The sequence below is a fragment of the Saccopteryx leptura genome, chromosome 3, assembly GCF_036850995.1.
Source record: "Saccopteryx leptura isolate mSacLep1 chromosome 3, mSacLep1_pri_phased_curated, whole genome shotgun sequence".
Taxonomy (NCBI): domain Eukaryota; kingdom Metazoa; phylum Chordata; class Mammalia; order Chiroptera; family Emballonuridae; genus Saccopteryx; species Saccopteryx leptura.
Window position 1 is genome coordinate 302,990,357 of NC_089505.1, and position 25,458 is coordinate 303,015,814.

General features: G+C 38.2%; 1 protein-coding gene across 1 annotated transcript in view; it reads left to right on the forward strand.

Annotated features, from left to right (window-relative positions):
* Positions 1-25,229, forward strand: part of C3H8orf89 (chromosome 3 C8orf89 homolog) — a 40,658-nt gene extending 15,429 nt beyond the window's left edge. The window contains exons 2-5 of the mRNA XM_066372738.1: positions 6,224-6,387; positions 9,108-9,261; positions 12,296-12,351; positions 25,042-25,229. Coding sequence (XP_066228835.1) covers positions 6,225-6,387; positions 9,108-9,261; positions 12,296-12,351; positions 25,042-25,229 — 561 coding nt within the window. The 5' untranslated portion in view covers position 6,224. The remainder of the gene's footprint in view (positions 1-6,223; positions 6,388-9,107; positions 9,262-12,295; positions 12,352-25,041) is intronic.
* Positions 25,230-25,458: the final 229 nt, after the last annotated feature.

The window sequence follows — 25,458 nt, forward strand, 5'->3', positions numbered from 1 at the left end:
ATGCCCCTGACTTCAAAACATTTGAGAGCCTCTGGTCTCAGGTCTCGAGCTTGGGCAGCTAAGCACTCGTAGGCCTCTGCGATACCCTTGAACTTGGTGCAGGGCTCCTTGTTCTTGTCAAGTAGTAGCACCCCACCTGGTGGGGGGTGGTCTGTTTCATCTCCTGGTCTGTCGCCAAGGGCCAGGCCCAGCGTCTGGGAATCCTCCTTCCCCATGGCCCCGCCTGCAGCCAGCCACCCTGTAGTCAGTGCCTTCCCCCTCCTTTTTTTCATGACTGAAAAATTGTAATAATTCTTAAATCTCACTGATTTTTTCACCAACTTATTTTTTGAAGTGAGACCTATTAAAACAATGACTTCAGGTATAACACAGTGTCAAATAATGAGTATGCTGAAGGGAATCCTGAATAGTATATTGTTGGGCAGATAAAATATATTATGCTCACTTTGTTAAAGATGGTGCTGCCCGCATGGAAGCCCATCGCCCAGGTGATACTAATGTGTGTTGGGGGTGGGCTGTGGGCAGGCAGGATCCTTATAGCCTGGGTCTTGGTTTTAGGACTAAGCCTTTCCCACCCTTTTTGATGTGGGGTGATACAATCCCATCATGCCTCAGATAAGTGACTTTGTATTAGAGACTTCCCTATTTTGTTTATTGGATTAAAGGTTTCGATTTCTGCACTATAAAGTGGGGCAGACTGGGAGCTTGCTCTCTCTCAGTTCCTGAGATTAGCGTTAGAGAGCAGAGCAGAGAAAGGCCACGTGGAGGAGGCCAGGAGAAGCAGCCAAGATGGTAGAGTGCTGAGTGAGAAGCCAGTTAGTGCAGAGTTTGTGCAGAGAGAAGATGGGGAACAGAGGAGAATAAAGCTGGTGAGGTAGACACCTTTAATTCTAGGAAACTCAGATAAGTCAGTAGCTTTGTGAGCACTGAATGAGTGGGTTTTGGAGCCCAGTGTGTGTTTTTACTTGCCTGCCAGGTGCAAGCTAGGATTAAAGATGATGGCCCACCAGTTCTTGGCTCCGTTGTTTCATTACCATCTGTCCGAATCCAATGCGAACCTGCATGGGCCAGGCGGCTGTGATGGTGGCCGTGGATACTGGCTTCACATGTATAGTTCCCACCAGGCAGTTAAAAAAAAGTAAGACAACTCTGTAAGGCCAGGGACTGCTGCCCTCATGGCCATTCACATGCAGGTTCTCACTGATGTTGAACAGACAGTAAAGAAACAGTGGAGCAAAAATATGGTGGGCCATTCCTTTATTTTATTTTTTAAAGAGTTTTTATTTTATTTTATTTTTTGTTTGTTTTCTTTTTTTACAGGGACACAGAGAGAGATTCAAAGAGAGGGATAAATAGGGACAGACAGGAACTGAGAGAGATGAGAAGCATCAATCATCAGTTTTTCATTGTGACACTTTAGTTGTTCATTGATTGCTTTCTCATATGTGCCTTGACCGTGGGCCTTCAGCAGATTGAGTAACCCCTTGCTGGAGCCAGCAACCTTGGGTCCAAGCTGGTGAGCTTTTTGTTCAAACCAGATGAGCCTGCGCTCAAGCTGGCAACCTCGGGGTCTCGAACCTGGGTCCTCCGCATCCCAGTCCGATGCTCTATCCACTGTGCCATCGCCTGGTCAGGCCCATTCCTTTATTAAAGTCTCGCACTGGCTGATGAGCAAACAGGCAGGGAAAACACTTCCCTTTCACTCTGGGCTCCCAAAGCCACTGACACATTTTCTAGTTCCACAACCAGGAGAATCTTCTCCAGTTTCTCCTAGAATCAAAGGCCCCACCAGTCTTAGCGAAGCTCACAAAGCCCCTCAGCTCTGGTTCCCCATCCTCACACCTTCTCTTTCCCTGCCAACATGGCTTCTTCTTCAGCACTCTGCATTCTCTCTTCTCTCACTCTGCAAACATGGCTTATTTCTGCCTCTTTCCTTCTACTCTCTCTTTTTAAAACTTCCTGGCAAGAAAACCTCTCCTCCAGCAAACATTAGCAAGACGGTGGCTCTTCCCAAGCAGGAAGATAATTTGCAATTTCACAGACCACATATACCTGGTGCTGCCCAGTCCCCAATGCAAACTATAAATGAGCAAACATAAAAATCATATTTTACAAACTTATTTGACCAAAAAACTTGCATAGCTTAATGTTTTATTAAATATGACATTAAATCATTTGGTTGTATTTATAACAGAGAATTTATTTTACAGAGATTGTGTTTACATGTTTAAAATTGTCACATTATTAATTCTTGCCAGCTTTTTCATTTTTCTCCTTTAAACACTTTCTACAGATACTCTTAGAAAAAGTAGAAATATTCTACCATCTTTATCAATAATTTAACACAAGACATATTGTTAAATGTTGGCATTTCCTTGACACTCAAGAATTTATGACAGGAAGGGTTTATGGCATTAAGAATAAAAGGAAAATAACAAGCCACCTAATCCCAAATTCTGATAGAGAGTGGGATAGGAAGTATGTGTATTAGTAAATGTTAGTGAAGCAAGAGCAACTCTCATGCAAGTTAAAGTCAAACTCTCTACAGAAGTTTGAAACCAAAGTGAAACACTGATGGTGTGTAGAAACCAACAACCCAAAATTAAGCAAGTCTTTTGGAGCAGCTGTTAAGCAGTGTGCCCATAGAGCTGTTTTCTCTAATTGGGAAGGTCTGGATGGTAAATCAAGTGCCAAAGAAAAAAGAGTTCAAATTACACTCAGCAGCAAATGGCAAATGACCCCACTGACTTCTACAATTAGAAGCAGCTCTATTTTCCCCACCAACCGAGGAGTCCCCACCCATACCCTCAGACTGTGGGCAATGAGGGCTAGAGAAAAATCAGGACACTAATTCACACCCTTGCCTTTCCCACTTGTTGGGCAGATAAAATATATTATGCTCACTTTGTTAAAGATGGCACTGCCCACATGGAAGCCCATTGCCCAGGTGATATTAGTTGCCCTTCTTGGGATGGGTGTGATTATATTAATGTGTGTTGGGGGCGGGCTGTGGGCAGGCAGGATCCTTGTAGCCTGGGACTTGGTTTTGGGACTAAGCCTTTCCCACCCTTTTTGATGTAGGGTGGTGCACTCTCATGAGGAATCCCATTATGCCTCAGATAAGTAACTTTGTATCAGAGACTTCCGTGTTTGTAAATTGGATTAAAGGTTTTGGTTTCTACACTATAAAGTGGGGCAGACTGGGAGCTTACTCTCTCTTGGTTCCTGAGATTAGCATTAGAGGAGAGAGCAGAGAGGAGAGCAGAGAGAGGCCACGTGGAGGAGAGGAGAAGTAGCTTAGGTGGCGGAGTGCTGAAAGAAAAGCCAGTTTGTGTAGAGTTTATGCAGAGAGGAGATGGGGAACAGAGGTGAATAAGTCTGGTGAACTATTGTAGAAACCTTTGATTCTAGGAAACTCGGATAAGTCAGTAGCTTTGTGAGTGCTGAATGAGTGGGTTTTGTGTGTTTTTACTTGCCTGCTGGGTGCAAGCTAGGATTAAAGATGATGGCTCACCAGTTTTTGGCTCCATTGTTTCATTACTGTCTGTCCGAATCCTATGAGAACCTGCATATGAATGGCCATGATGGCGGCTACTGGCCTTACACCACTCATAAAAAAAAATTTTTTTAAATAGCCTTCATAATGGGTGTGAGGTGATATCACATTGTGGTTTTGATTTGCGTTTCCCTGATTGTTAGTGATGTTGAACATCTTTTCATTTGCCAGTTGGCCGTTTGTGTGTACTTTTCGGAGAAATGTCAATTCAAGTCCTTAGCCTGTATATTTTAGATTTTTTTTGCCTCTGGCTGGTTGGCTTGGTGGTAGAGCATCGGTGGGCGTTTTGAATGTCTTGGTTCAATTTCAGGTCAGGGCACACTGGAGAAGCCCCATCTGCTTCTCCACCCCTCCCCCTCTCGTTTCTCACTCTCTTTCTTCTCCTCCCCATCCAGTAGCCAAGGCTTGATTAGAGCAATTTGGCCCCAGGCACTGAGGATGGCTCCATGGCCTCCGCCTCAGGCACTAAAAAAAAAGTGGCTCCGGTTGTAACTGAGCAAGGGCCTAGATGTGCAGAGCATCGCCCCCTAGTGGGCTTGCTGGGTGGATCCCAGTCAGGGCACATGCAGGAATCTGTCTCTGTCTCCCCTTTTTTCACTAAAAAGGGGTTTTTTTTGTTTTGTTTTTTTACTAGGGAGTTGAATGAGTTCTTTAAATGTTTTGGATATTATCCGCTTATCTGATACATGATTGACAAATATTTGCTTCCATTCTGTAGGTTGCTTTTTCACTCTTTGTTTCCTTTGCTGGGCAGAGCCTTTAGTTTGATGTAGTCCACTTGTCTGTGTTTGCTTTTGTTTCCTGTGCTTTTGGTGTTAGAGTCATGAAATCATTGCCAAAACCAATGTCATGAAGCTTTTCCCTTATGTTTACTTCCAGGAGTTTTATAGTTTCAAGTTTTAGATGTAAGTGTTTAATCCACTTTGAGTTTATTTTTGTGAGTGGTGTAAGGAAAGGGTTCAATTTCATTCTGTTGCATGTGGACATCTAGTTTCCTTAATTCTGTTTGTTGAAGAGACTATCCTCTCCCTATTGTGTGTTCTTGGCACCCTTGTCAAAGATCAGTTGACTATATATGTGTGGATTTATTTATGGCCTGTGTACTGTTCCATTGGTTTATATGTCTGTCTTTATGACAGTATCATGTTATTTTAATTACTCAAACTTTGTAATATATTTTGGAAGTTTGATGCTGCCAGCTTTGATCATCTTTCTCAAGATTGTTTTGGCTGTCTAGGGTCCTTTATGGTTTTATGTGAATTTTTAAATTGTTTTTACTATTTTTTTTAAAAAAATAACAGTGATTGTGGTAATGGTAAAGATTACAGTGAGTTTGTAGATCATTTTGGATAGTATAGATATTTTAGCAATATTAAGTTTTTTAATCTGTAAACATGGAATGTATTTCCATTTGTTTTGTTTTTTTAATTTCTTTCATCAATGTTTTGTGGTTTTTCAGTATATATGTCTTTCACTCATTGTTTATTCCTAAGTATTTTATTAAAATAATGCTATTGTAAATTGGGTTGTTTTCCTAATTTCTTTTTCACATAGGTTGTTGTTAATGTATAGAAATATTGAATACAATTGATTTTGGCCCTAGCCAGATAGGTGGTTTGTTCGAGCATCATCCTGGCATGCAAAGGTTGTGAGTTTGATCCCCAGTCACAGTACATATAGGAACAGATTGGCGTTTCTGTCTCTCTAAAATCAATAAATAAGTAAAAAAAAAAAAAAAAAAGTGGCTTTTGTTTGTTGATTTTGTATCCTGAAACGTGACTGAATTCCTTTATTCTAATTTTTATCTTTTTGATGGAGTTAGGGCATTCTGTGTACATTAAGATCATGTTCTCTATAAACAGGAATAATTTTGCTTCTTCCTGTTCAATCTGGATGCCTTATATTCCTTTTTCTTTTCTGATTTCTCTACCTAGGATTTGGAATACTATAGTACTATGTTGAATAGAAATGGCAAGAGTGGGCATCATTGCCTTGTTTCTGACTTTAGAGGAGGAGCTTTTAATTTTTCACCAATTAGTATGATGTTAGCTGCAGGCTTTTCATATATAGTTTTTATTATATTGACATAATTTCTCTGTATTCCTAGTTTGTTGAAAGTTTGTTGTTGTTTTTTAATCATGAAAGGGTGTTGAACTTTATTGAATATTTTTCTGTATCTGTTGGGATGATCATGTGGTTATTTTTATCCTTCATTCTGTTATGTGCTATATCAATTAACATATTTTTGAATATTGAACCATCCTTGCTTCCCAGAGATAAATCCCACTTGGTCATGGTGTATAATGGTAATTATTTGAAAGAATCCTAAGTATTTTCTTGTCTTGTACATAATAACTTGCTGTTGGACTTATTTTTTTTAATATATTGTCAAATATCTATAACCTGGAATTTGAAATAATTTATTAAAATATATAAAAGAAAAAAATTCTTACAACATATTTTAGCTATATTCTTAAAGATCTCTTGTTTTAAAATACCAAAAGTAAGTATTTACATATATAATATAAGTAAACTTTTCATTTAAGTCTATGTTAGCACTTAATCTGTATGATGGAAAACAAATGAGAAAAAAATATCTATCTCTTATCTCTGAAATACTCTTTTTTAAAAACTTTTTTGTTTTTTTGTTTCCTGAATCTGGATCAGCATGTCACTTTCATCAGCACTGTTGAAAGGAGAGAAAATGCCAGTGATATCTTCTGGAATCAAATTTGAGACTTCCAGTGTCACCAGAAGTCCCCTTGACAGCTGCTTCCCTTTTGCCAGTGGCTGGAGGAGAGCGGTTGTAGAAACACGGAAGTTGAGGAATGGTAACTTCAGTTTTACTCTTATTTTACTAAGAAAATATAGGAAGAGTGAATTTGAATTTACAAGTAGAGATATTTTATATTTTTGTGACATTTAAGTATAGATAATATCTTAAGCTTACAGAAAAGAAAATGGAAGCAAATTAAAATTCACTTAATGTTATTCTGTAATTCATGGTAAAAAAAAATTTTTTTTTTAAAAACTACTTATCTTGATACTAGTGTAGTACTCGTTTTGTTGGATCATACTGCTTTTTATGATAGTGTTTGTTTTTAAATACCTGAAGTTGGTCTTTATATTAAAAAAACCCTCAAATCTAGGGAAAGGGGGTAAGTAGAGAGGGTAGAGGGGGATAAGGGGTGATGGAAGGAGGTTTGACTTGGGGGGGTGAACAAACAATGCAATAGACAGGGCGGGCAAAAGCAAGTTTACAGTTGGGAGTATGCAAAACAGTTTATTCTTATGTCATTATTTATTAATTATTGTATTATTTTCCATACAAACAACTGTAAGCCTACTTTTGCCTGCCCCGGAACAGATTAAGTATTATAGAATTGTATGCCTGAAACCTATAGAATTTTATATAAACTATTGTTACCTCAATATATTCAATAAAAAAGAAAAAAAAGAAAAGCTAACCGCTGGGAAAAAACAAAACCCAAAACAAACAAAAACCCCAAATCTTTAAGTGTACCTTTTTGTATTAATAATTTTAACCAAAATTGTCTCCCTTCCTTTTCTGTACAAGTATCTTATATCTTATAGTGTCTTCATAGCTTTCCCCCACAATTTCAAATTATAGTCATACTTTTTTTATTTATCCTGAATTCTTCCATCAGTTTTTTTGATGGAGACTTAACTCTTGATGATGGCAAATTTCAAACTCCCTAACCATTTCAGCACTTTTGGTTTTGAATGTATTGCTACAATTTTTTAACTGTTGCACTAGCAAAAGACATCCGTTTATCTGTCCCTCTACCCCCACATTTAATTGCTGAAAAGACAACCCGTATATTTTTTGATAAAGAGAAACTATTTTGTTTTACAAAAAGGAAAAATAAAATCAAAGCTTGCCAAATAGTATTTTGATTATTTAATATAACTAGAGTTCCATTAAATACCCCCCTTTTTTTATTGCTGGGTTAGACTTGCTTGGTAGAGAAAGCTTTTAAAAACAAGTCTCTGTACTTAGTATAATGATCATCCTAAACATTTAATCTCTTTATCAGTTTTTTTTTCCTTTTATAGCCTTCTTTTTGAAAAATTTAAAAAATAATTTGATATTCTCTTTGTCCAATGTTACGTGAGAGCAGTAGGAGAAAGCTTGGCACTTCAATGTTGTCTGTAGATTTGGTGTGGAATTTTGCAGGGAGATCATTAAAATCAAGGCCGGAAAGTAGAATTCTTTTATGTCTCATTGTTAGCTCAGGTGATCATGTATTTATACATCTTGCTTTTTTACATAGAAGCAGGAAAGTGGAAAGATTTAAAGTAGCAGATAACATAAGACTTATGAGAAAATGCTTTTAAACTTTTTTCAGTGTGAATGTATTTAATATTCTGAGAATTTTAGTTATATAAAATCATGAAGACAGATGACAGTGAAAACTAGGGAATAGCTGTGAAGCTGTTTTTTCCTTTTCCTTCCTTCCTTCCTTATTTCCTTCCTTCCTTCCTTCCTTCCTTCCTTCCTTCCTTCCTTCCTTCCTTCCTTCCTTTCTTCCTTCCTTCCCTTTTCCTTTTCCCTTTCCTTTCCTTTCCTTTCCTTTTCTTTCTTTCATTTTTTTGAGAAGAGAGAGAGAGACAGAGAGAGGGACAGACAGACAGGAAAGGAGGTAGATGAGAAGCATCAATTCTTCATTGTGGCACCTTAGTTGTTCATTGATTGCTTTCTCATATGTGCCTTGACGGTGTGGGGGCAGCTGAGCCAGTGACCCCTTGCTTAAGCCAGTAACCTTGGGCTCAAGCCAGTGACCATGGGGTCATGTCTATTATCCCATGTTCAAGCCAGCAACCCTGTGCTCAAGTTGGTAAGCTGATGCTCAAGCTGGATGAGCCCATGCTTAAACTGGCGACCTCAGGATTTTGAACCTGGGCCCTCTGCGTTCCAGGCTGATGCTCTAATCAGGCATATTTTTTTTTCTTTCTTGTTTTTTGTTTGTTTTTTTTGTGTGACAAAGACAAAGAAACAGAGAGGGACAGATAGGGACAGACAGAAAGGAAGGGAGAGAGATGAGAAACATCAGTCCTTCCTTGCGGCAGCTTAGTTGTTCATTGATTGCTTTCTCCAGCAGAACGAGTGACCCCTTGCTCAAGCCAGTGATCTTGGGCCCAAGCCAGCGACCATTGGGTCAGGTCTATGATCCCATGCTCAAGCCAGCGACCCTGTGCTCAAGCTGGATGAGCCTGCACTCAAGCTGGTGACCTCAGTGTTTCGAACCTGGGTCCTATGCATCCCAGTTTGATGACGCTCTATCCACTGCACCACCATCTGGTCAGGCTGTTTTTTTTCTTTGTTCAAATTCCTAAGCTGCACCTTAATCACTCTTCCCGACAGTCTGTGTACCAAGAATCCAGGTATTCTCTTGAGAAAGATGCTAGCCTCATTTTCTTTACTTAATGACTGGTTTAGTATTATTGTGCATTGTAGTATGTAGGAAAAGAAGTTATATACATTTAATCAAAAAATAATGAAGATGGTTATGATACTGTTTTTAATTAGAATACAGCAAAACATTTGGTCTAGAAGAGCTCAAAGAACGGGTCAAAATGCCATATTTACCAGGATTGCAAAGTTGTCCCAAAAGTGTGAATTCATCTCCACCAGAGGTTCCTAACAGATGGCGCTGTGCTGACACCCAGGTGCTTCCAGTCAGGTAGATCATGCCTATTCAGCTTGCTTTTGTTGCGTATTTATCTGTAGTAATAATTCCGCTTGTAGAGGTCTCTCTGGCCAGTGACTCCAATTCTTTCTTGCTTACTAATTTTTTCCATAAAGAATTTAATTTTGTAAATCTAAGTTAGTGATTTTACTCAATTTGACAAGTAGCCGCTTTTCTTAGTTTTTAAGTGACATTGCCAGAAAGGATATAAGGACTTTCTTTTAAAAATCTTTATTGCCCCTAGTATAGATTTCTCATGAGGATATTGGAATTTTTAGTAATAAAAATAAATGAACTCTGCAATATTAACAGGTTTTCTTACCCAGAATACAGAACCTTGTGTTTCATTTCTTGTTTGAAGTTGTGTAGGGGGAGATGCTGAACGAGATTCAGCCTAATGAGGACCCTGCACTGACTATCAGAAATGAGTGTGTCAGCCAGAGTCCTGACATTTAAAAACATTGTTATAAATACCCTTTCCAACTGGGAATCAGACTGACAGTAAAAGAAACCCCCTTTCTTCAGAGGCATGGCATATTGGTAAGACAGTCTTCTGTTTAGTTTGGTTGCTGCTTTGGTCTATTTATTTATTTACCAGATACATATTGATTGGCCAGTGTAAAATTTAAAAAAAGATGAAGCATTTATAAGTAGTCTGATTTGCAACTCTCTTTAGGGGAGGATTTATATGTTTATGTATATTTATATTTTGCTGTAATGAGATTTAAAGTCAACCAGTTATACATAGTACACAAGTATTATTTCAGAATCTATTTCTTGAGTTTTCCACTAGTTTTATTGTTCTTGTTAATTACTCTTGAAATAAATCCTGGTAATAGAAATAGAAACCTAGGACATACTAAAAATAAAAGGTTGTGATTAGTTTATATCTAAATTATGAAAATAAATAAGAACTTTGCAGAAAATTTGGGAAAAGAAAATTTACCCATCTTAACATATCCGTTTTTATTGTTGGGTGTTCTCTTCTATCCTTCTTTATTTTCATATTTTATTTTAGTCTACTTACAATTTTTTTCTGCCTTTTTGACATATATGTATACCCACATATATATTTATCTTACTATATGATTTTCAGTTACTGTCTACAGTATAGCTCATTGATGGATCCATAGTTTCTTTAATTGTATTTATAACATAGGTTATTTAAAAGTTCCTATCTTTGGACTTTTAATTTACTTTGACTTTGTCACTTTTGTAAGTCACACTGCAATGAAAAAATAACACACATAGAGCCTTTTCCATTGTTTTAAATATTATCTGAGGACAGATTGCTGAGCCCTGAAAACATACAAAGCAGAATTGCTCCTTCTGAAGTGTGATTACAGTGAAATAGGCAAGCTCGGAGGTGGTGGGAGAGAGTGAGCTGCTAGTAGAGTAGATGGGAGGAGTGAAGAAGGCAGGGTAGCCAGGTTGTAGAAAGAAGAGGGCCCAGTGGGCACCTGAGTATAAAACCTCAGGTCAGTGAGTTCACATCACCAAGACAGCTGTATCCCTGGTACTCAGCTGATTCCTGTTATGTCCCCGGGAGTCACAGCCCTTGATGAGTAAGAGTGTGGAGGATTGCTTATGGTAATGCACTTGTCGCAGTACAGACTAGTCTTCTTACCCTTCTTTCAGTAGATGCGAATGCCTTAAAGAAACCGGAAGCCCAGAAAGCACCCCCGGAATCAACCCATTCTGCCTCTAAATTTTCAACCTTTATGTTGCTTCTACTGTTTCACTCTATTTCAGTTTATTCTTTTATTCATTTGCAATTTGGCTGTTTGTGAGATGATTCATCAACATATCACATTGGCTTGAGGGTGAATTTACTTAAGTCAATGAAGGATAATTTGAATATGTCACAATTGTGTTATGACAAGTGTTTTTCATATACAAAGTAGAAGAGTGGGGCTAAGTGCCATAATGTTTTCTTTTTTAATTTTTATTTATTGATTTTAGAGAGAGAGAGGAAAGAACAGAGAGAGAACATTAAACTGTTCCTGTATGAGCCTTGTCCGAGGATCAGACCAGCAACCTCTGAGCTTGGGATTGATGCTCTAAATAACCAACCAAGCTCTCTGGCCAGGGCAAAGTGCCATAACGTTAATGAAGTGCATGGCAAGCATAAATATTAGTTCTCTTGCCTGTCTTTGAGTGTCTTTATTGTAGCCATTCTGATGAGACCACGTCAAGTTGCTCCCAAGTGTTTTATTCTCCTATGTTTATTGCCCTGTGTCGGAACAGTCTTGCCAAAGCAGGGAAGCACTCGTTTTTGTTTTGTGTACAAGCTCTTACCTCTTTTTCCCTCTTTATATGTAAATATTTGATTTTTAAAATGCTGGTAAAGGTTTAATGTTTTTCAACTATCTTTAGTGATAATTAAAAATTTTAAGTGTATCTCAAGGCACACTAGTAATATAATTGATAATGGTGAGCCTAGCGATAAAGAATATTTAAAAGTTTTGGCTGACTTCTAAAGTTTAATGCAGTTGCAAGAAATTTGGAATTATGGAGCATCTCACCCACAGCAGATTCAATCATGATATGTTTCCTCTAATAACCTACTTATTATCGAGGTCTGTTCCAGAAGGAACAAAAGTTAATTATGTCAGAGTTCAGACTGCAGTGATAAATAGGCAAAAATACATGAGTTCATTAGCTGGCATATTAGATACCTGTTAATCTAATCTTGAATCTCTTCCTCTTAGCATTCCCGGAATCATGATTAGTGAGAGTTAAGATAAAGATAAATGGAAATAAAGATGGGGAAAGTTACACATAACAGTCATCCACTGGTGAAATTTATTAGCAAAAACTGAGATATTAAGTTGGCTCATATATGCTTCTGATTAGATTGGTTATGATGGAAGGAGTTTGATTACTTTAGTGTTTATTTAACTTCCATGTGATGTCCTTCAACAAGTGAGTTTCACTGAAAGCATGCTTCTTGTCTCTTACCGTGTTTTGAAAAATTAATGTCCCCTGGACTTACAAATAAGTAATTTGTGATAATATGTCATTTCAGGGTAAAGAAGACCAAGGAGCCCCGCCCCGTGGCGCCCCCTCAGGAGCGAGGGAAAGGTGCGCGGCCCGTCCTTTCCCCTCCACAGGGCCTGCTAGGCTGCCCAGTACTTACTGGTTTGTTTTGTTTTTTGTGTCTTTAATCATTCTATTTTATTTTATTGTTGGACAGCATAGGGTAGTTGAAATGGCATGGACTTTAGGGTCAAAACTGGATTTGAATTTAGCCCTGCACCTTAAAAGCCATATGGTCTCAATATTTCTGAGTTACTTTGCTCTAATTTGGTAAAATAGCGTTTATCTTTACAGCATTGGAAGAGGGTGCATTTAAGTGCTGCCTTATTTCAGCTGCTGCTAAAGCATCGGTTCCCTCTTCGGGGACTGTCAGAATCATTTTGTCCATCAGTGTGGTTCACACGTCTGCCTTCAGAGTCCTTCAGTGGGGGCTGTGAACAAAAGCTCACCAACAAAATCAAGTTTGTCTAAATATCTATTTATTAATATGCTATCTGTTCGTTAAGAACATATTACTTAAAAATGAATATCACATTGCTCTCTTCAAGACAGCAATGACCTTGGTGTTGCTAAAGCCAGTGGATAGTTCTCAGAACTCCTTGTTTAGGGTTTTTTTTTTTTTAATTTTAAATGATTTTAATTTATTGTGTTTACATAGATTCAAGTGTCCCACTGAATACATCCTCCCACCCCCGTGTTTCTCTCGACACCCCCCTAGCCCCCTCCCCCCAGTGCTTCCCCTCCTTCCCTCCAGGATTTGCTGTCCTGCTCTCTATAACGCTGTGTTACGTATGTATAATTTCATTTATCTCTTTCCCTTCTCTGATTCCATCCTCTCATCCCCTTTCCCTCTGTCTGCTTTCCCTCTGGTCCCTTTGATTTCTCCTCTGCCTCTATTTCGTTCTTCAGTTCACATTGTTCATTAGACTCCTCAAATGAGTGAGGTCATATGACATTTTTCTTTCTTTGCCTGGTTTATTTCACTTAACATAATAGTTTCCAGGTCCATCCATGTTGTCACTAAAGGTAAGAGTTTCATCTTTTTCATGGCCCCATAGTGTGTATGTAACACCACTTTTTAATCCACTCATCCACTGATGGACACTTGGGCTATTTCCAGATCTTGGCTATTGTAAACAATGCTGCCATAAACATAGGACTGTATTTCTTCTTTTGAATCAGTGATTTGGTATTCTTGGGATATATTCCTAAAAGTGAGATAGCTGGGTCAAAAGGCAGTACCATTTTTGATTTTTTAAGGAATCTCCCTACTGTTTTCTACAGTGGCTGCACCAGTCTGCATTCCCACCAGCTGTGCAGGAGGGTTCCCTTTTCTCCACATACTCTCCAGCACTTATTATGTGTTGTTTTGTTAATGAGCGCCATTCTGACAGGTGTGAGGTAGTATCTCATTGTGGTTTTAATTTGCATTTCTCTAATGCAGGGGTCCCCAAACTTTTTACACAGGGGACCAGTTCACTATCCCTCAGACCATTGGAGGGCTGCCACATACAGTGCTCATCTCACTGACCACCAATGAAAGAGGTGCCCCTTCTGGAAGTGTGGTGGGGGGCCGGATAAATGGCCTCAGGGGACCGCAGTGTGGGGAAGCCTGCTCTAATGATTAGTGATGTTGAACATTTTTTCATATGCCTGTTGGCCATCTGTATGTCCTCTTTGGAGAAGTGTCTATTCATTTCTTTTGCCCAGTTTTTGATTGGATTGTTTACCTTCCTGGTGTTAAGTTTTACAACTTCTTTATAAATTTTGGTTATTAACCCCTTATCAGACATATTGTTGAATATGTTCTCCCAATGTGTGGTTTGTCCTTTTATTCTGTTCATATTGTCTTTAGCTGTGCAAAAGCTTTTTAGTTTGATATAGTCCCATTTGTTCATCCTGTTCTTTATTTCACTTTCCCGTGGAGATAAATCAGCAAAAACTGCTGTGAGAGATGTCTGCCTATATTTTCTTCCAAGATGATTATGGTTTCATGTCTTACATTTAAGTCTTTTATCCATTTTGAGTTTATTCTTGTGAATGGTGTAAGTTGGTGGTCTAGTTTCATTTATTGGCAAGTACCTGTCCAATTTTCCCAAAACCATTTGTTAAGGAGACTATCTTTACTCCATTGTATGCTTTTACCTCCTTTGTCAAATTCAATTGTCCATAAAGCTGTGGGGGTTTTTTCTGCGTTCTCTGTTCTGTTCCACTGATCTTCTATATGCCTGTTTTTATACTAGTACCAAGCTGTTTTGAGTACAATGGCCATGTAGTATAACTTGATATCAGGAAGTGTGATACCACTCACTTTATTTTTCTTTTTCAAGACTGCTGAGGCTATTCGTGTTCTTTTTTGGTTCCATATAAATTTTTGGAATATTTGTTCTATATATTTGAAGTATGTCATTGGTATTTTAATAGGAATTGCATTGAATTTATAAATCGCTTTGGGTAATATAGACATTTTAATGATGTTTATTCTTCCTATCCATGAGCACGGTATATGCTTCCACTTGTTTGTATCTTACTTGATTTCTTTTATCAATGTTTTATAATTTTCTGAGTATAAGTCTTTAACCTCCTTGGTTAAATTTACTCCTAGGTACTTTTTTTGTTGTTGTTGCAATAGTGAAGGGGATTGTTTTCTTAATTTCTCTTTCAGACACTTCATTGTTGGTATATAAAAATGTCTCTGATTTTCTCTGAATATTAATTTTATATCCTGCCACCTTGCTGAATTCATTTATCAGGTCCAGTAGTTTTTTGACTGAGACTTTAGGATTTTCTATCTACAGTATTATATCATCAGCAAATAATGATAGTTTTACTTCTTTTTTTCCAATTTGGATGCCTTTTATTTCTTCTTCTTGTCTGATTGCTGTGGCTAGAACTTCCAGAACTATGTTGAATAAGAGTGGTGAAATGGGGCACCCCTGCCTTGTTCCTGATCTTAAGGGGATTGCTTTTAACTTTTGCCCATTTAGTATGATGTTGACTGTGGGTTTGTCATAGATGGCCTTTATCATGTTGAGGTATGTTCCCTGCATTCCCACTTTGCTGAGAGTTTTGATCATAAATGGGTGCTGAATTTTATCAAATACTTTTTCTGCATCTATTGATATTATCATGTGATTTTTTCTCCTTCCTTTTGTTTATGTGATGAATCATGTTGATTGATTTGCAAATATTGTACCAGCCTTGCCTCCCAGAATAAATCCCACTTGATCATGATGTATGATTTTTTTCATGTATTGCTGGATCCAGTTTGCTAATATTTTGTTGAGAATTTTAGCATTTAAATTCATCAGGGATATTGGCCTATAGTGTTCTTTCTTTGTAGTGTCTTTGCCTGGTTTTGGAATAAGGATTATGCTCGCCTCATAAAAGGAGCTTGGAAGTCTTCCCTCCTCCTGAATTTTTTGAAATAGTTTGAGAAGGATAGGAGTTAGTTCTTCTTAGAATATTTGGTAGAATTCGCCTGTGAAGCCATCTGGCCCAGGACTTTTGTTTGTTGAGAGTTTTTTGATAACTGTTTCAATCTCATTTGTTGTGATCGGTCTGTTTAGATTTTCTGATTCTTCCAGATTGATTTTTGAAAGATTATATGTTTCAAGGAATTTGTCCATTTCACCTAGGTTGTCTAATTTTTTGGCATACAGTTCTTCATAGTACTGTATTTTCCTACAATCCTTTGTATTTCTGCTGTGTCAGTTGTTACTTCTCCACTCTTATTTCTAATTTTATTTATTTGAGTCCTCTCTCTTTTTTTCTTGGTGAGTCTGGTTAAAGGTTCGTCAATCTTGTTTACCTTTTCAGAGAACCAGCTCTTGGTTTCATTGGTCTTCTGTATTGTTTTTTTAGCCTCTATGTCATTTATTTCCACTCTGATTTTATTATTTCCTTCCTTCTACTTCCTCTGGGCTTTACTTGCTGTTCTTTTTCTAGTTCTTTTAAATTCAGGGTTAAGTTGTTTGAGCTTTTTCTAGCTTCTTAAGGTATGCCTGTAATGCTATAAACTTCCCTCTCAGGACTGCTTTGGCTGTGTCCTATAAATATTGAGTTGTTGTATGTTCTTTTTCATTTGTTTCATAAAAATTTTTTATTTCTTCCTTGATCTCATGGTTAACCCATTCATTATTTAATACCATGCTATTTAGTTTCCAAGTGTTTGAATGTTTTTCAGTTTTTCTATTGTAGTTGATTTCTAGTTTCATGCCATTGTGATCAGAGAAGATACTTGATATGATTTCAATCTTCTTAAATTTATTGAGACTTGTTTTGTGTCCTAACATGTCATCTATCCTAGAGAATGTACCATGAGCACTTGAAAAGAATGTACATTCTGTTGCTTTACGGTAAAAGGTCCTGAAGATATCTATTAAAACCAGTCAATCTAGTGTGTTTTTTAAGGCTGCTGTTTCATTGTTAATTTTCTGTCTGGAGGATCTATTTATTGATGTTAGTGAGGTATTAAAATCCCCTACTATTATAGTATTGCTGTTGATCTCACCCTTTATGTCCATTAAAATATGCTTTATATACAGTGTGTTTGTAAAGTCATGGTGCACTTTTGACTGGTCACAGGAAAGCAACTAAAGACAATAGAAATGTGAAATCTGCACCTCATAAAAGGAAAACCCTCCCAATTTCTGTAGGATGATGTGGCAGCATATGCGCATGTGCAGATGATGACGTAACACCATGTATACAGCGGAGCAGCCCATGGCCATGCCAGTCGAGATGTGGACGGTACAGAGGAAAGTCCAGTGTGTTCTGTGGCTCGCTAAATTCAAATCCGTGACAAAAGTGCAATGTGAATATCAGCACATTTATAATGAAGCACCACAACATTAATCACTTAAAACAGAGAATCACAGACATTATTCACTCTGTTACACCAGACGTCCTTACCCATGTGTGGCAAGAACTTCACTATTGTTTGGATGTGTGTAGGGCAACAAATGGAGCCCACATCGAACTGCACTGATTAGGTATGAAACTGGGAGGGTTTTCCTTTTTTTTTTTTTTTTTTTTTTTTTTTTAAAGATTTTATTTATTCAATTTTCAGAGAGGAGAGAGAGAGAGAGAGAGAGAGAGAGAGAGAGAGAGAGAAAGGGAGGAGCAGGAAGCATCAACTCCCATATGTGCCTTGACCAGGCAAGCCCAGGGTATTGAACAGGCGACCTCAGCATTCCAGGTTGAAGCTTTATCCCACTGCACCACCACCGGTCAGGCGGTTTTCCTTTTAATATGGTGCAGATTTCACATTTCTATCGTCTTTTGTTGCTTTCCTGTGACTGGTCAAAAGTGCACCATGACTTTACGGACACACTTTATTTAGGTGCTCCTATATTAGACACATAGATATTTATAATAATTATATCTTTCTGTTGGATTGCTCCCTTTATCATTATGTAGTGACCTTCTTTATACCTTACTATAGCCTTTGTTTTAAAGTCTATTTTGTCAGATATAAGTATTACTATCCCAGCCTTTTTTTCATTTCTATTTGTATGAAATATTTTTTTCCATCTCTTCACTTTCAGTCTGTGTGTATCTTTTATTTTGAGGTGAGTCTCTTGTAGACAGCTTATGTACAGGTTCTGTTTTCTTATCTGCACAGCTACCCTATGTCTTTTGATTGGAGCATTTAATTCATTTACATTTAAGGTTATTATTGATGTGTAATTGTTTATTGCCATTTTATTCTTTAAATCTTCATTCCTGTGTTTCTATATTTATTTTCCCCTTTGTTCTGTTTACAACAGGCCCCTTAACATTTCTTGCAGCATTGGTTTGGTTGTAATGAATTCCTTGAGTATTTTTTTGTCTGGGAAGTTTTTTATTTCTCCTTTAGTTTTAAATGATAGCTTTGATGGATAAAGAAGTCTTGGTTGTAGGCTCTTGTTTTGCATTACTTTGAATATTTCTTGCCATTCCTTTCTGGCCTCAAGTGTTTCTGTTGAAAAGTTGGATGTCATCCTTATGGGGGCTTCTTTTTAGGTGATTGACTGCTTTTTTCTTGAAGTTTTTAGTATTCTTTCTTTATCTCTTAACTTTGGTATTTTAATTATGATGTGTCTTGGTATAGGCCTCTTTGGGTTCCTCTTTAATGGGACTCTCTGTGCTTCTTGAACTTGTGTGACTTTTTTCTTCATCAATTTAGAGAATTATTCAGCTATGATTTCTTCAATTGGGTTCTCTATATCTTGTTCTTTCTCTTCTCCTTCAGGAACGCCTATGATCATGATGGCGAACCTTTTTATAAAAACCGCCCACTTTTGCAGTGCTGGTCAACCTGGTCCCTCCCGTCCACTAGTGGGCATTCCAGCTTTCATGGTGGGCCAATTGCGGCACTGTTTGGTTGCTCTGCTACTGCCCACCATGAAAGCTGGAACTCCCACTAGTGGGTGGGTGGGGCCAGGTTGACCAGCACTACAAAAGTGGGTGGTTTTTATAAAAAGGTTCGCCATCATGGCCCTGATATGCGGATGTTGTTTCTCTTCATGTTGTCACAGAGCTCTCTTAGAGTTTCCTCAGAGTTTTTGGTCTTCTTTTCTTTTTGCTGCTCTGCTTCTGTGCTTTTATCTTGTCCTCTAAATCACTGATTCAATCCTCTGCCTCATCCAGCCTGCTTTTAATTCCTTCTAGTGTAGTTTTCATTTCTGATATTGTATTTGTCATTTCTGTCTTATTCTTTTTTATGATTTCAATACTTTTTTTGATGCTTGCTATCTCTTTATTTAGGTGCTCATTATTCCATCCATTGTTGCTCTAATATCCTTGAGCATCCTAACAAACATTATTTTAAACTCTACATCTGGTATCTTGGTTGTAATACTTACCTGTTTTTAAAACTTCCTTTTTTTACCACCAACATAATTGTCTTTGTTTTGTTAATGCTTCTTTGAAGCTTTATATTATAAATGTAGTGATATTGCATTCCATACCCCTTTATTATCTCAGGACCCTGGGGTAGGCTCTCTTCATTCACACATGGGCCATTGCAATAGCATGTAAACAAGTTTGGCTTGGAATCTCTGACCTTTGAAATCCTTGAACACTGCAGCAAAAGCCTAAAACCTTGGCCTCCAATCACATTACCCCCTTCTTCAAAAATAAGACCTCCTCATGACCGACAGATAAAGTATGAACTCTTACCTGAACACTGAACCCTTCACCAGCTTACCCTAATCTCCTGTCTGGCCTTATCTTCTAATTAATTTTTTCCCCTGTGTATCTTTAACATCCAACTACAGAAACATGTCTAGATGCCAACAGTTTGGATTCAAAACACCTACTTATAAAATTGATTTATTCCCAAGTCCTTGGTGGCTAAGAGAGTTTATAGCACCAAACTGCATTTTTACCTATTTGGAGTGTAAGTTTACTCTTTGAAGCTTTAAAATTTAGGTGTGCTCACCTCTATATTTCTGACATATTTGGTCAGAATTTTGTTTTTCGAGAAGAGACACTGAAAAATCAGTTAAACCAGGTAATTACACTTTTAATGATGTACACAAGATTATGGAGAATTTCCTGGCAGCTGTGGATCTAGACTTACCATCTCATCCCTAATTCTCACATGTTACAGATTCCTGGGGGCTTTAGACCAAGAGAACTAAATATAGCTTACGACATAATGCATATGCCTAGCGTTTAAGTTCTCCAGTAAATTCTCAGTCATTTCCTGAAGTAATTTTACCCACAGTTAATGGTAAACGTTCTTGGCCCATGTAAGTGAAAAGTTTCCCTCTTTTTTGTCTTTTGTTGATTGTTATGTAAGACAGGGTTTTTCAGCAAAAACAGTATTAACAGTTTGGATTTATTAATTCTTTGCTGTGGGACTGTCCTTTGCATTGAAGGATGTTTGGCAGCGTCCCTGGCCTTTACTCACTGGATACACTAGCACCCCCCAGTGTGGTCCCCAGAAATGTCTCCAGACATTGCCAGAGGTCATCAGGTGTCCAATTCACTCCCAATTGAGAACCATAGGATTAAGTATGCCATTTTCAGCATTATATGTTATTTATTATTTTGTCTTTTAGACAATCAGATGTTTTCTTCTTTACCCATGTGTAATGATTTTTTTCTTTACTAGTTTAAAGTTTTTAGAAACTTTGTTATTTTTTGGTAATCAGAGTTATCTTCATCACTTTCATCTTGCACTTATGGACTAATGGAGTTAATAGAACACCTCCAAACAAACCAGAAACACCAAGATCTTTATTGACGTTGTTGGGAGCAGTCAGAATTGACTTGTTGGGAGCTTTGCAAGTTCAGTCTCAGGACGTTCATAAGGTTTAAATGTTCATTAACGTGACCTTGAATATGTCCTTTCTCTAATTTCCATACACTATAAACAACTTGTGTGATTTACAGGAAGCATAAAATTAAAATATAAATGTTAATTGAAGCAAAAGGCATTTGTTTTACATCTTGGCCCAAATGAACACTTGCCTGCCTCTTTTCTAATAGGCCAAATGTATGGTTCTTCAGACCAAGTTTCCTTCTTTACCCGTGTGTAATGATTTTTTCTTTACTAGTTTAAGGTTTTTAGAAACTTACTTATTATTCAGCTTTATGCCCTGCCATGCCTACACCAGTTTCTGCAACAGACTGAGTGTTCAGTGAATACTTGTTGATTTTTCTTCAGTCACACAAGTCATGAGAACTGAGAATCTCCTCAGCACCAAGCGTTGTTCTCAGTGCTTGGGCTTGGGCTGCATCCCTCAATAATACGGAAGTCTCTGCTCTTGTGGAGCTTACATTCTAGTGAGAAATAGAGCCGACCAATATTAAATATAATAAAGAAGTCCATCACCTCATATATCAGGAGGTAGAAGTAAAATAGAAACAACAAAATAGAATAGGGACAGGAAACCAGGACATATGGAGTCAGAACAGGTTTAATGGAGAGGGTGACATTTGAGCCAAGACTTGAAAGAGATGAAGTAGTTAAACTCCTAGGAAACAGTCATTCTCTTGGAGCCAGCAAAGATCTCAAGGTGGGATGGCACCTGGCCTGTCGGAAGAAACCAGGAATTGGTGTGGCTAATCTCAGTGTGGAAGACCAGGTAACGGAGGTGACGTCTCACCTTGTAGGGCCTTGGAAGGGACGTTGTATCTACCTCTGATCGATATGAGGAGCCACTGAAGAATGTTAACAAAGGAATGATTTTAATGTGATTTAAGTATTTAAAGAATCATTTGGCAACTGTCGTCGATTTCAGTAGTTACACTATTATAAAAAAATGACCCATACAACTTCCACCTCTGGCTACGATGAAATAGCTTCTATCAGACAACTTTACCACCAAGAATTAGCATAAGAAATAGTTATAAAAATATAATAAAAATTATTTTTATAAAAAATAATATAGAAGTAATATATTGTATATTATTATATGTAATATAAAATAATAAAATTAAAAATACAAATGCTTTAAGGTATCAAGAGCTATCATTTCCAATGGGACTTGAGAGGCTGAGATACTGGAGAAATAACTGCAGTGAACTGAGCCCAGAATTCTGTGAGCAGTTCTCCCCACAGGTGTTTGCCTCTTTCGGGGTGGCATGTCTGCTGGGTACTATTTCAGGACCTCAAGCAGAAAACAGCTTCTGCAGGCTAAAGAAGTAAGCAGAGGTTTCAGTAACTTAGCATTTGCTGGGGAGACAGAGCGGGGAGTTCCAGGTTTCCAGGAGAGCCCTTAGTAAACATCCAGGCTCTCGGCTAAAACTCCTGACAGCCACCCGCTATACAGGCACACCAAGGAGAGCCTGGCTCTCATCCACCCTGGACCAGATTAAAGTGGATGGCCGTCAGAGAGAAATGGAATCTCTCTGGAAAACTATGAGATAAACAGGTACATTGTTTGGGTCACTTGTTTTCTTTAGAGGAGTCTTTTAATATTGATTCAATCATTTTAATTTTAGGACTCTTAAGGCATTCTAATTCTTCAATCAATTTTGGTAAGTTATATTTTCTAGAATATTTTTGCATTTTGTCTAAGTTTTGAAATTCATAGGCCCAAAGTTGAGTGTTTGCTCTGTCTGTACTTCTGTTCCTCTTCTCCTAATACTATTTATTTGTTCTTTTGGACTGTTTTCCTGACTAGTCTCACCAGAGGCTTTCCTTGTCTGTTACTTTTATTCAGTGAAGAACTCTTGTCTTTTTTACAAATCCTTCCTATTGTATGTTTGTTTTCTACTTTATTAATTTCTCCTCTTTTCCATATTATCTTTTCTCCCACATTCTTTAGGTTTATTCTTTTCCTAATGTATATCTTATACCTGGCTTATTTTTAGCCTTCTTTGCTAGCACTGGAATTTTAGAACCATAGATGGGTTTATACCTAACATTTCTCTCTCTCTCTCTCTCTCTCTTTAAGTGAGAGGAGGAAAGATAGAGACAGACTTCTGTATATGCCCGACCAGGATCCACCCGGCAACCCCTATCTGGAGCCAATGCTCAGACCAACCAAGCCATCCTCAGTACCTGGGGCTGATGCTTGACCCAATTGAGCCACTGGCTGCAAGAGGGGAAGAGAGAAACAAGGGGGAGTGGGAGGAGGAGAGAAGCAGATGGTCGCTTCTTCTGTGCCCTCGGACCAGGATTGAACCTGGGACATTTGCATGCAGGGCTGATGCTCTATTCACTGAGCCAACTGGTCATGGCCCCTAACATTTCTCTTTTGCTTTATCACATAAGTTTTGTAATACTTTATTTATAATCTGGTCAAATGTTTATTATGATTTCTTTTTGATGAATAATTTAGAATGTATGTATAATTTCCAAGTAGTTGAGAATTTTTAATTTATTTTATTGTCAACAACTTCAATTTAATTTTATTGGTCTGTAGGATAACAGTTCTTTGAAGTTTTTTGAATATTGCTTAATACTTAGAGTCTAGTTAATTTGTAGCCAGAGGGACATTCTAAGATTAAGCCCATTGCAGTACTAAGAATAGGAATGCTGATTGTATTCTTGCCCTCTGCTTTCTCTTTGAACTCCCCACTAATGTTACACACACAACCAAAAACAAAGCAAACAAAAAACCCAACCATCTTGGAGGTTTGAAGACAGCTATTTTGATGCTTGAAACTGTTTGAAATGAAATAATAGTATTTTCAAAAAATTCATTTATTATTTTCAAAGACTTGTATGTTTCTAAATAGAAGTATTTGTACATATTTATATATTTAGGGCAATATGTAGTGATTACATGGAAACTTTGAATTTGATGAAAGTAGGTTCAAATCCTGCCCCTAGCAGTTGCTAGGTATTTGCCATCAGGCAAGTATTTTAGCCTCACTAAATTTTTTTTAACTCTATAATCCAAGGCCCTGGCCAGTTGGCTCAATGGTAGAGCATCAGCCTGGGATGTAGATGGCCAGTTGGCTCAATGCTCATCAGCCTGGGATGTAGATGTTCCAGGTTTGATTCCTGGTCAGGGCACACAGGAGAAGTGGCCATCTGCTTCTCTACCCTTCTCCCTTCCCTCTCTTTCTCTCTCTCTCTTTCTCTCTTCCTCTCCCGCAACCATAGCTTGATTGGTTTCAGCACATCAGCCCGGAGCACTGAAGATAGCTCTGTTGAGCCCCAGCCTCAGATGCTAAAGATAGCTCCAATGAGAGCATCTCCCCAGATGGACAGGACATTGACCCAGATGGGAGTTGCTGGGTGGATCCTGCTCAAGGCGCATACAGAAGTCTGTCTCTCTATCTCCCCTCCTCCCAACTTGGGAAAAGAAGGAAAAAAAATTATAATCCAAGCTAGTATGAGTTACCTACTTCATAGTGTTGTATGGATGAAAAAGGATGAAAGAAGTACTTGATGTAGAGAGATCACTCAGTTAGTGTTAACCTGCTGTCATTATTACTACCATCTATAATAGAGGCTTGACTAATGCTTCAGTTAGAGAAGGACTAAGTTTACTTTACAGTTTTACTATGTCACTTCGCTTAGTATATGTGAAAAATGGTTTTATTTGGAGAAAATAACTTAATAAGCATATAAAATCTTAAATGAGATAATTAAAGAGATAAGTTTTTTATAGAGACTAAATTTTTTATAATTATTTATAGAGAATAAATTCCACAGCCATCCCATGTTTTAAGAAACATGTCACAGACACAGATTTAGTTTTATATAACTAAATGCAATCATTGCAGACTTTTTAGTTAAATATATATGTATTTTTTTAATTAAGTGAGAGGTGGAGAGGCAGGGAGGCAGAAAGAAAGGCTTCCACATGTGCTTTGATTGGGATCCATCTGGCAAGCCCCATCTGGGGCTGCTGCTCCATTGCTTGGCAACTGAGCTATTTCAGCACCTGAAGCAGGGCCATCTGAGCCATCCTTAACACCTGGGGCCAACTTGCTCAAACCATTCAAGGCATGGCTGTGGGAGGAGGGGAGAGAGATAGAGAGGACAAGGAGGTGTGGAGAAGCAGATGGTTGCTTCTCTTATGTGCCCTGACTGGGAATCAAACCAGGGACTTCTACTCTGGCCCGACACTCTATTGCTGAGCCAACTGACCAGGGCCTGTTAAATATTTTTGGAGATGACTTATCACAATCACTTTAGAAAGTAAGCAGTTACGGTTCTGCTTCAGAGGACTGACAGTGTTTGATGGTCATTTGAGGAACAGGCATTTTGTTTGCACTATATTTTAGATGGTCATTAACATGTGATTATTTGAATTTTAGTAGCTGGTTTTTTTCTCACAGGTTCTGGCTTCAGCAATCCTCTTGCCGGAGCACCATCTCAGTACTTACAGAGACTTTCCAAAATGGCCATACTGGAGTATGATACCATCCGCCAAGAAACAATCAGAAAGTCCAAAAAGGGTCGGAAGCAACAGCTGCGAGACTTCCGGTCACTCACACGGTGTAATGCTGCCTTCACTAGCTTTTAAGGCTTATACTTTTTTCGTTTCTTTTCCTTTTTCTTTCTTTTTTTTTCTTTTTTATTTTTTTATTTTTTTATTTCCCGGCACGCCCACCATGGGGCGACGCTCTGCCCACCAGGGGGTGATAATCTGCCCATCCTGGGCGCCGCCATGTTGCAACCAGAGCCACTCTAGCGCCTGAGGCAGAGGCCACAGAGCCATCCCCAGCGCCCGGGCCATCTTTGCTCCAGTGGAG